Here is a 12451-nt window from a genome sequence, read left to right as displayed (position 1 = left end):
CGGCGACTGCGGGGTGGCTGTTGGTCTACGTCTCGGCTCAGCTCGTCTCGTTCAGCTCACCTCAGCAATCTGTCAATCGAAGTTAAAATAGAACTTTGCTTAAAATAGGATCGATAGGATAGTCCCGCTCGTTCAATTTGGCGTTGGATTCCATTCACACACAAAGTTTTAACAAATTACGACACATTAATACTATTTAAAAATAACTGAAAATTACAACTTTCAAAGCAGTTTTTGTCATGTAAAGGCTTTATGCGGAAAATGACAGTATATGCAAGACAGATATCACGTTGTAATTACTACGAAGTACTTGTAAACAACTCACTCAGTAGCAAAGTCGAGCATGTGCCCATCCACCCAATCAACAACACCGCGCTCTCATGCACCAATATTGAACGGAGAGGGCAGTGTGCAGACAGGATGAAAATTGCGATGGCGGAGAGCATGGGAAGCATCCTCTCGCACGTAAGTTTCCCCGTATTTCACCTTGTAGTTTTTGCGCATTCGTTGAAAACGGTATCGTATGTATAACGTTACGTATTGTACATAACTAACAATTTCGGTAAAAGCTACGGTGGATGTTGATCACGATCAATAGGCGAAATCGTCTGGTAAGTGAACGTTTTCTTTCATATAATGTCCATGACTTCAATGAAAGCTCACTGTCCTCGACTGCGCGAATAACACATAGCATAGCATAGCCAAATATAGTCGGGACCGTTTTGGCGTGATTTTACATCCTGTGCTCGATGCGTCGAGCGCAGCCAAGCTCTCACCATGCCATGCACCACACACACCATTGCGATTGCACTGCCATGCTGCCGTATCTATTCTCGCTCATCGTCGTTGCGTTTGCTGAACGATCAAATCGCATTGTTCAAACTTTTTAAGCCCGTTCTCCTAAAAGAAAAGATAAAATGTTCTCTCACTAATTCGAGATTCTTTTTTTTTTTCTTCAGATTTCTAAGCAGTAAGTAAAGAGGTTCAGACATAATTTACACACACGCACCAAGTTTGTGACTGACACACACACAGCTACAGCACAGCTTGCACAGTGCAGCAGTGCACCCTTTGTCGCTTTGATATGCAGAGACTCCAAATAAGCACCTTCTGTTAGACAGAAAGATCCGTCTGTCCGGAGGAGTCTTTTATATTTTTGACGTTATCGCTCTCCTCCGTATAAGGAGGGGATCCGTGAAGCCAGACGCAGTCTCCATGGAACATTTCCTCGACCAGATACAGAGCGATCTTTCGGTCAACTTTGAACTTCTGATCGGGAGATTCTCCCCCCTGAAACCCCTTCTTAGCAAACGGGAGACTCCAACTTGATGTGCGCGAAGCGCGCACATCACGAGCACGAAGTTCCTTTCGGTCTAGGGTTAAGGTTCTAGATGCTCTCTCGTGCTAGCTTAGGCTTATTTTTCAACATTTAGATATTGATCTACAATGAAATCAAGTAAGAAATAATTTCAAGGGGGAAAAATTAAATCTCAAGCTGGAGAACAGGAGATTCTGCAAAAATGGGCTTTCGGCGGGAGAGTTGGAGTCTCTGGATATGAGTAAATTGCAAGTCTATTTTACATTTGATTTTAATCTCAAAACACAATAATTTGCTGTTGCAGAATTGCCTAGACTTGTGGCTGTGCCAGTTTTTACATGTCATTTACCGTCAATGATGCATGCATAACAGTTTGTTCTGTGCCAGTAGAGATGCAGGACTTTTGATTCGAAGTGATCTATTATACATTCATCAAGGTTGCTGTCTCTTTGGTACATGATGATTCAAGCACCTCCCCGTTCCATTCAAAATATAGATCCATGTTTTCTCTGATCTGATGATACAAAGTCAAAGATGAACTACTCGGTGTGATTCGGCAATTTCTTCTTCTTTATAATACGTTTGTAGTGTATCCTTTCAGGATCTGAAGATTAATCACACTGCAGAGTGGTGTGCACTCAAACGAACTGTGAGCACAGATCATAGGTTTTTCGGCGGACTTTTTTGCAGTGAGGTGCAGTTAAAAATTAATTGTAGGAATACTTGCCACCGGTACAGTTTGACTTCCTATACTGCCTTTTGGAAGGCATAGAATTATGAGAAGTCAGCCGAATCCTCCTTGAGTGCATTCCATTCCCTACTTATGCGTAGGAAGAAGTAGGAAGCCAGAACCCATACTTTGTTCAAAATTAAGGTAATGGAAACAGTGTGTCAAAGATTGGGGTCAGTGGTCAATCACTGTGTCTGCAGTTTCAATTCATTATTAACAAAAGTGAAATACTCAATTTCTCCAACAAAGGAAATGTATAGAAATCTACCAAAACTCTAATGGAAAATGAGCATTAAACCTGTTTCAAGAAGTCAAAAAGTCTGAAATTTGACTGATGAAATTAAGCTGCGCAGTGTGCACTGTACCACAGTATATTTTGTTTTTTCATCAAACTACAACAGGTAGGCACCACTGTATAAACAAAAATTGTATTTCAAATAAAGAAAAAGGGAAAAAAAAAACATGAATTTATGCTCAGCCACAGGTCAAGTAAAACTCACCAAAAGTATGAGAACAATCCCCAGATAAGAATATTAGAGTGAAAACATCTCCAACTTGTATAAAATTATGTAGCTTCCCAGCCAGTTATTTGTCAAGGGCCTCTTTGCTGTCACAATATTAGCAAGTGAAGTGAGCTGAGGGTCGTCACACATGCATTAAAGATAAAGTTAAGCCACCATCATGATGCAAGCCCTATTAAAGAATAAGAACGTCTTTGGAGAGCTATCTTCTTTCCTATTACCAGTACTAACTTGCAGCTTTGAATATGAACCAAACTCTGCTACCATCTTTTGGTGGCGAAAAATGAAAAAAAAAAGGTAAATCAGCAGAGCTCTGTTTAATGCATCTTACTTTCGCATTGATAGCCTGTACCCTTTGAACAAATCAGCAGCTCACCTGATCAAAATGAATGACGTACCACGTATCAAGTATTCAGTAGGAGCAGTTTGAGCTTTCTCCCATATCATTAAAGATAAGCTTACTGTATTCTCAAATCTCGAAAGTCCCTTGCACTGATGCACTTTGAAAAAAAAAAAAAGGCCACGATTGTAGCTATGCAGTAGCAAAACAAGTAACATCACAGTGTAAAGTTGTCACCACTCTGGTTCACTCATGAAAACACATGTACTTTTATTGGCGTGCAACAAATGATGCGCAGTTTACACAGGGTAACAACCAGCAGGAGACGGAGAGTTTGGAAATGGAAGAAACAGGTGAGACGACCCCACTCCAGTCCAGCTCGGCGGAACTGACCAGCGAGGACCTGTCCAGCGAGAGGGATGCCCCAGACCTGCCTCCTGAGGAGTCTGCTTCCGTGGAGAATGTGGCAGAAAGTTTCTCAGATGCACTGAGCACGCAAGAAGGTGGGCTGATCTCTTAACTAAACCCGTTGAGGACGAGATGATTTTGCTATGAAAGACACACATTTCCCGTTGACACCTGCCCAAGTAAACTCGGGACTAGTCTTCAATGGGCTAACACTTGTATGTGTGCGGAAGCATTTCTCTCTGAAAAGGAGACCAAGGAACCAGCCTCAGTGACAGAAACTTGAAATTCCATAAGACTTGGATGTTAATTTCTGTATAATTTCAAGTGCAATTTCAAAACAACAGTTCATTATAAGGAACCAGTTTACAGAATTCATACCCTAGTTTTCCTCTAACACAAAAGTGAAAAGGAATGAAACCAAACATGAATTAGCTTTCATGTAGAATTGATATGAGCGCATACATGTACAAACCTGCTTTGTTTTGTGTGTTTCTCCACCCACAAAGTGTTCTCACCGATTTTTTTTTTCTTTCTCTCTCTCTCTCTCTGTATTATCAATTTGGTAGTGTCAACAGATTTCAGTGCCATTATCAAGCATGATGATATTTTATCTTTTTTGATTGTAGATACTATTCAAGAAGACTTTGTGAGTGGGGATGACCCTACAGATGATGGAGGCGCAGCTGCTTCTGGAAGCGAGCCAGGCAGTCAGGAGAACGGAGAGCTGCCCGCCGTGGACTTGATGGCGAGTGGCGACAGTGCCACGGTTCCAGCGAAAGGAGCCACTCCGGGAGAGCAGGTGGAGGGGAAAACGGCAAGGGAGACCAAGAAGGAAGGGAAAAAGTCCAAGAAAGGTAAAAATATCTTTAATTATATTCCACATACTGAGAATGTTGCAATAGGATTGGTCCAGAGCTGATCACGTGATGAAGCATAGTTTTGCCCATCACATCACCTGAGAAGAAAAGTTCGTTACACTCTATGTTGATAGTCCCTTTTGTTTCGCTGATCTCCACACAGTCCACACAGTCTTAACGCAAGATGAGTGCAACGCACTTTCACTTCGGTGCCGCGCGGTGCGCGCAGCAAATTCATTGTTTTGTCATCTACACGCACACGTAGCCTAAGCCCTAAGGATACATAAAGACAGCTAAAACGGTTTCAGATGTGGAATAAAATGGGAATTTGTAGGACCCATATGTGGAATATAAAGCAAATAATCAACTTTTAGTTTCAGGCAATGAGACAAACTATCACGTCCTCGGCGATCTGAATGTGTACGCTATCTTTCCTCAGCTGCACTTCGGAAAGATAGCTACATCCAGATCGCCTTGGAAGTGATAGTTTGCCCCATCACCTTCATCAACGTTGATTATTTGCTTACTACTTCCAAATTGTGTGTAGCATCAGACTATCTACAGCTTTCTTTGATTGTTGAATCCAATGTTTTGTGGGGTCTCCCATGTGGATTTTTTCCAGCAACTGGGAAATGTAATATTTTTTGGATCCATTGAGTTTCTACTCTCCTAGCCACACATCCATACCATCTCGGTGTGCTCTTCCTTATCACCTGCCCTATCCTTACCAGGCCCACTGACTGGCGGAGGTCTTCACTATTCTTTCTATCACAAAGGGATGCCTTCAACATCCATCCTGACCCTCCTCATGTCAGCCTGTTCATTTCATTCGACCCAGAGTCTTTTATAAATAGTTGACTTATCCTTTCAAAGTACTGTAAAACAAAGAATGGTCAGATTATGCACTTTCAATTTGCGAGAGCCAAGATTCGCAAAATTAAAATGTACACAAAAGTTCTTGTCTACACTATATGCATTGAATGTCGGAGGCAATTTTCGAAAATTTCGAGTTTACAAAAGTTCTTTAGGCACTCTGAATTTGCAGATTTATGTGACTTGTGAAAAGGTTAACATAGAAATGAGTGGGCATTGGAAGACATTTCAAAGTGAATATTGTGACACTTGAAGCTCTGATGTGGATTGTGCTCTGATGGTACTGTCAGGGGTCTCAGGAGAATACAAGAACATTGCAACCATTCACTCAAAAAGTGATATTTCAAGATTACTCCTGTGATAGCTAGGCCATCAATGCCAAATGGTCATGCAGTTTGTGTTGATGTTTGAAGTCAGTTTTCCCACCTGAAGAACTCTCACATAAGTACTCTATTGCTGATGACAAGTTTTACCATCACTTTGGTTGTCAGGAAAAGATGCTGAGCATATGAGTCGTGCCATCATGCAAGCCTTGAATGGATTAGAGACTCCTGAAGAGAAGATAGCTGCATTGTGCAAGAAATACGCTGAGCTGGTAAGCATTGAATTTGACATTTTTACTCTGAATTTGTCATAGTCATCTGAGGCATTTTTAAAAATCATGCCTGTTTGGACCTCAGAGAGGGATCTGCTCACATGACCTCACATTGCTTGCATTTAAGTGCCTCATTTGTTTGTGCATGAATTTGAGACCAAATACTTGATTTCGCCTACTTTTCGTCTGTCTTTAGGGGAAAATTATATTGCCATATCCTGTATTTAGCAGAGTCAGGATTTATGCTTGGATATAAGGACAAAATAAGTGAAATTTTACAAAGAGAGAAGCATAGCTCATTGCAACAGTGGGGCTATCATTAATGAGATTGTTCTGACTCCCCATTTGGTGATTAAATGGTTAAAACTGTTACCTGCCAATTGTTCAGTCTCATGCATATAGTCACGAACCCAATGTTTTTTGTCTGATTGGCAATTTGGGACATTCAAATAGCACAGTCTCTTTCAAATATGAATAGGAACCATTATACAAAGTCAATTTGAACCTGTATGTGTATGGGAGTGATATGTAGTCAGAAGTCGCATTTGGAAGTTGTTATCCTCCTGCCTTTGTTGTTGTTCACATGAAGCTCGGGGAGCACAAGTCCTTACAGCGAGAGAGCAAGTCCCAGGCGAAGCAGCTCTCCCAGATACAGCGTGAGCGGGACCACCTCCAGAGTGAGCACGGGAGGGCGCTGTTGGCCAAGAGCAAACTGGAGAGTCTGTGTCGAGAGCTACAGCGACACAACAAGACAATCAAGGCAAGATTCTTTTTTCCTTCCTTTCTTTTTTTTTTTGGGGGGGGTGGGGGTAATTTACCAATTCAGGCAAATGTGGTTCGAAAAAAAATCCTTGCAACCATCCGTTTTCTTCCTTTATACTGACTTTATACTTACAGCAGAGCAGTAAAGTGTTCTAGCGATGATTATATAGATGAAAATTTTTGAACCTGAATGTAATACTTTGTTGTCACAAGATTTTCATTATAACATGTTTGTTATAATGGGAGTGCATTGTACAATATACATATGAACAAGTAGTAGTTATGGAAGAAAATGATGTCCAGTGCGGTGATCTTTGTCTCAGTAGTCATGTACACCATTTGGTTTTGCTTTATGTTGTTTATTGTATTTGATAACAGTTGGTGATGATTAATAATGCTTGCGAGGCATGGTTGCTGCATGCTTTAGCTACCTAGCTCTTGTCAAAATATGTAATTCTGGACTATAAAGAAACTCCCCTCTGTACTTGTATGTCCTCTCACTTCTTCCCCCTCGAAGATATCCCTTCAAAATGCCGTTGTGAACTACACTGTTGAGACATTTGATTTCAATACATATCCCTCTTTGTGTTACATAAATTGTTCCTCTATACTTAGAGATACTGAATATCAAAAAAAAATGGATAGAGAGGGCAAGCAAGCAACATGATGATCTTTGTATAAAATGCAATACTATATCCAGAACACACTGAGTACATCAATTTTTTTTCTTTTTTCTTTTTTATTTGAAATCAAGAAGGGTGTCATAGTGAAAGAATACCAAAAGTCCACTGCTGTCCTCAGAATAAATGCTGGCTTCAGTGATTATCATGTCTAGTCGTTCTTTGTTTTCATTCCATACAGGAGGAGAGTTTGCAGAGAGCGAGAGAAGAAGATGAGAAGAGGAAGGAGGTGTCCAATAAGTTTCAGGTGAGATTTCAGAGACACCACACAGTCACTTGCACAACCTCATTGAGAGGTAGAAAATGAGTTGGTTCATGCCTTGAAATAGTTGACATGCCCACCTCCGGGCAAGCATCTGAGGCAAGTGTGTGGCTCTGCACAAGAAACCAATGCCTTCTCTCCCCGAGTGCAGGATGGGTTTATTGCAGCTTAATCATATTGGGTGAAAAAAAGGGGGGAAAAAATCCTCAAAAGCTACCTTCTTATGACAGTTCAAACTTATGATTTTCAAGTGTTTTCTTTTGTTTACGCGAGGTGGTTATGGTGGAATTGTGTTTGCAGGAGTATTTCTTTTTATTAACTACATTTAGTCTAATTGTTAGCTATTAGTCTTTCACTAATCCAACCAATGTTCATTTTCCAGCATGACCATTATCGCAGTTCACTTCACTTACGGGAAGTAAGTTTTGTTTTGTTCTAGTCTGGTGACATATTGTTCAGTTTGTTTTCTTTTATGTGTGTCTGTATGTGTATAATTCAAGGATGTCCAAGTTCTGATTATCGTACTGCCTATATTTTATTGTGATGATGCACTGTATCAGCTCTATCTATACTAATGAATCACTTGTTCTTTGGTCTGTCTTGTGCCGTCCATCAGCAAACCATCAATGAGATCACCACCCAGATGCAGGATAACCACACCCGCAACATCAAGCTGAAGGAAGAGAACATCGAGCTGGCATCCAAGCTCAAGAACCTTGTGGAGCAGTATGAGAGGAGGGAAGAGGTAAGATCATCGTCTGACCTTTGACCTGTGACCTTTGCCTGCTTTGCTATTCCCAAGTCATGGTGAACAGCTTTCCTCGGATGTGAAATGCTGCACATTTCATATGTTTCACAAATATGTTCCTCAAATCTGGAGTGAAGCAATGAGAAATTAGAGCTATCACTCGTCAAGAAGGAAAATTAATGAATTCCAACCTTATTTCAGTTTGAATATATTGAATTTTTTTTGGCACCTTGATGATTTTTGCAAGTACCAGTTTACACTTAAAGTTGAAAAACTAAGACACCCCAAAATCAATGGTGCATGCAGTTACCAAGTATGCTTTGTATTTGACGAGAAGGAAACTCAGAAAAAAAGACATATAAATGACAATGTCATCAAAGAGAAACATGTCACAATAAATTGTGATGACATTTGTGTGAAGTGTTTTGAATAAAGATGGCATTTTCTGAGGTCATTAGTTTGAGAAAATAGAAAGAGTCCACCACGAGCAGAGAATGGATAGATTGAATATTTTTGCACTAAGGTTGGTCCAGCTGCTCAGTCCTTTGATGTAGAGGAGGTTTGACCAGGATGCACAGGTGGTGAATTTACACTCTATTTCCTGTTTTCTTTTATGTCAATTTATTGAAGTTTGCAATTCAAAGAGCTGTCCTTCTGGTGCATATCTATCTCCATGCTGTTCATGATGCCAGAAGTTGATCTGCTAGAAAGAGCTAGTGTACTAGTTTTGTCACTCCTTTGTTGCTTCTCCCGCTTCCCCCTCCCTACACCCCCAGCATATAGAGAAGCTGTTCAAACACAAGGACCTAGAGTCACAGCTGTACGATGCCAAACTGCAGCAGTCCAACCTGGCACTGGCCGAGGAGAAGGAGAGAAACAAGAGAGAGAAGGAAGTAGTGAGTCCACCCTGCAGTGTGTCAACTTCTAATTGGGTTCAAATTTATGAAATTCAGTGCTTATTTACGTCGATGTAGGGCAATTTGTCGATCAGTTGCAATGAAAACAACTCGGCACAAGAATTTCACCGATTTGAATAATTACGCAGTACCCAGCCCACTGAACGCTATAAGGATTAGAACTGGCATTGGCTGTCGGGCAGAAGCTCAGTGATCTAGTGGATTAGACGCCTGTCCAGTGATCAGGAGGTCGTAGGTTCAAATCCTGCTCCGAGTATGTATGCCCATGATTTCTTTTGTCATGGCTATGACTAAAACACTGATCAATTCAGTGCTTATTTTTGTTGATGTAGGGCAATTTGTCAATCAGTTGCAATGAGTTCGCAATGGGTTATTCCATAGGGTTGGGGCTACAAAATTATGTGCCGTCGATGTGACAGTGTCATATCAAATTTTTATGCCTCCGCAACGAAGTGGCCGGAGGCATTATGTTTTCGGGTCGTCCGTCCGTCCGTCCGTCCGTCCGTCCGTCCGTCTGTCTGTCCGTCCGTCCGTCCGTCCGTACGTCCGTCCGTCCCGTTTTGTTTTTGTCGATGTCTCAAGAACCGTGTGGTGGTTTTACATCAAACTTGGTATGAGGGTATATCCTTGGGGGATAATACTTTGTGTGGATTTTAGGGTCACAGGGTCAAAGGTCAAAGGTCACGGGTTTATTTTGTGAAAAAAAAATTTGAAATTTCATGTTTTTCTCCATATCTCGCAAATGGTTCAAGGTATCTTCATGGAACTTAGTATATATGCTTGTACCGATGGGCAGTGATTATCTAGGGAAGTTGGGGGTCATGGGTCAAAGGTCAGGGGGGTCAAAGGTCAAGGTCAACTCCTCAAAATATCACTCCTTTCCTTAAAATGCAATAGGCTGAAGGTTTTTTTTTTTAAAACTTGATGTATGGCATGTATTACCCAATATATATTTTTGGGGAAGTTTCTTGCCAAAAGGTCAAAGGTCAAAAGGTAAAAGGTCAAGTGAAAGTGCTAAATTGCACTCTTTCCTCCATATCTCGAAAGTAACTCAAGGTATCATGAAACTTACATATTTATGCATGTTCAACCTAACAGTGATTCTCTTTGGAACTATGAGGTCAAAGGTCAAAGGCCAGGTTTAGATAATGCTATTTTCCCATTTGATACTGAAATTATACTTTTTCTCAATACCTTGAAAATTACTCAATGCATAAACTTATAAAAGGGTCAAAAGTCAAGTAAAAATCATCAGTTCCCCATATACCTGCACTCTGACATTTCAATCATTCATCCAATTGAACCTAGTTCTAGGAAAGTGAACATTCAGCACATTTGTGTCAAACCTGTCATTTTAATATTTTGCCAATTGTGTGAAACTGTCATCACACATTGTCAAGACATTGTACTATAGACCTATTAGGAGAACCATGCATTATGGCGGAGGCATATCAGTAGCCGTAGCGATATATCTAGTTCATCTTACAATGAAGATCAAATCACATGTGGTTAGGTTTTGATGTGCCAAAACAGAGTTAGCAATGCCAAGTAATCTGGCTAGTCATTGTGATGTTATATATGCATGTACAGGGATTTTTCGCAGAGTTGCTGCAGTACAAATACAAAGTCTTACCATTGTTACATGGACAACGCATTTGCATAACATTGGCAATCAATTTCAGGTGTGAAACTGCAATACACCATGATTCTTGAGAAATAAAATTGGTGAAATTCAGGTGTTTTTTTTTTCTGTAGTCATAATTTGCAGATGTTAGCCTGATTTTAATGAGATATGTTGTGGTGGTATGTCTAAAGATTGTCCCAACCCTGTGGACGTACATGGGTACCGTAATATTACTTTCCCATGATATACAGGTGTATTCATCGCTATGAATGTAGATAAATGTATTAAGTAGTGTGATGAAATATGAATCACTCTAGCAGCAGATTCTGGCCTTGTGAAGACAACACAAATATGCCAACCAGCACAATGAACAATATTAATGCCATGTTATTGCAAAATTTAAATTCATGGCATTAGAATATTTATAGGTATATACACTTACAAAGAATAAGTATAAAAAGAACTTGACTAGTGTTTGACTTCTCCAAATACACCATAAAATTATTATTGAAATGTTTTGCTTTTACCCATTTTAGATTATGGATAATTTATTCCCACAGTACATTTGCACTATGACCATGTACTAGGAAAATAGTGAATTTTCACTCTCATAGAAAGTCAAAGGACCTTTGGGTATTGTGCAAAAGACATCACTTTCTTAATGAGTGTTATGAATAAGAGAAATACCATACACTTAAAAGTGTTGAACTTTCCATGGCATGTAAGAGCATACCCAACTCTAATTCAATACGTACAGCATTGAGTAAGCTCAGTGAATACTTGATAATACTATAACAGATCACAACTAGAAAACACAGACCTCTGCTAAGCAGCAACCCACCCATTTTGTGATTGCCAGCCTGCAATGTATATTATAGTCCTGCATTCATACTACATGTATCTGCATGGTTGGAGCCTTTGGCCGTCAAAACATTCATACAATTGTAGCATTTGGGATCACACCAGTATCTCTGTCAGTTTAATTATAGCTATTCACAAAAGCAACATTGCAATAAACTGCTGTCTGTGATTTCCGCTTTGGATTTCCTCCTATTGTCTGCTATGTCTACAGCAGCAATATGCAAATTGATGGGTTTTCCCCACCGCATATTTCCTGCTTTGGAATTCCCCCACTGTCTGCTGCATCTACAGTAGCAACATGGAAAAAAGAAAAACACTGCATGATGAAAATCAATTAATTTTCGTCATCATGATAGAGTGTACAAAAGAGAGATGGCAATGCCAAGTAATCTGGCTACTCATTGTGATGTTATGTACTAGTATACACATATTATGCAGAAAATGGCAGTATTTCCCAGTGATTACGAATCCTTCCAAAAATTTGAACAAAATCCTGGATCAAGACAGTGATCTGGATCACTACCAAGATTTAATTATCTTTTCCTCGTGTCATTATCAACTTCCTGCCATTGATAACTTTTTGAGTTATTTTGCAAACAAACTGACAAACAAACCAATGCTGGCAAACATGTACACACACACACACACACACACAAAAAAAAACTTTGACGGGCAGAGGAAGTGATATATTATTTTTTACATGTTTTGATTTGTGTAACTGCTTTCTCACTAACATTGTTTTATATCATATTTTTAAAGGAGGAGTAAAGGGGGGGGGGTGTTGTTTCCTCCTCAGTACAATAGTATATTACATGTATACATACTGATCAGCTTTTGTGTACAAGAACAATTAACAAATGTTGGGCCTTTTTTCTCAGTTATTCAAAGAAATGCAGCTGCAGCATTTTCATGGGAAATTTGGGGAAAGTAAACGCTACTTTGTTGTTGTTTTTTT

General features: G+C 39.9%; 1 protein-coding gene across 1 annotated transcript in view; it reads left to right on the top strand.

Annotated features, from left to right (window-relative positions):
- The first annotated feature begins 420 nt into the window (after positions 1-420).
- Positions 421-12451, top strand: part of LOC139734361 (uncharacterized) — a 38347-nt gene continuing 26316 nt past the window's right edge. The window contains exons 1-8 of the mRNA XM_071645152.1: positions 421-465; positions 3208-3412; positions 3944-4171; positions 5539-5642; positions 6232-6402; positions 7266-7331; positions 7963-8091; positions 8871-8990. Coding sequence (XP_071501253.1) covers positions 421-465; positions 3208-3412; positions 3944-4171; positions 5539-5642; positions 6232-6402; positions 7266-7331; positions 7963-8091; positions 8871-8990 — 1068 coding nt within the window. The remainder of the gene's footprint in view (positions 466-3207; positions 3413-3943; positions 4172-5538; positions 5643-6231; positions 6403-7265; positions 7332-7962; positions 8092-8870; positions 8991-12451) is intronic.

This window comes from Diadema antillarum, unplaced genomic scaffold (genome assembly GCF_040938485.1).
Source record: "Diadema antillarum isolate AM-2024a unplaced genomic scaffold, OU_Dant_1.0 seq00000523_RagTag, whole genome shotgun sequence".
Lineage (NCBI taxonomy): Eukaryota > Metazoa > Echinodermata > Echinoidea > Diadematoida > Diadematidae > Diadema > Diadema antillarum.
The sequence above is the reverse complement of the archived record's forward strand: the minus strand, read 5'-3'. Positions and strand labels throughout refer to the sequence as shown.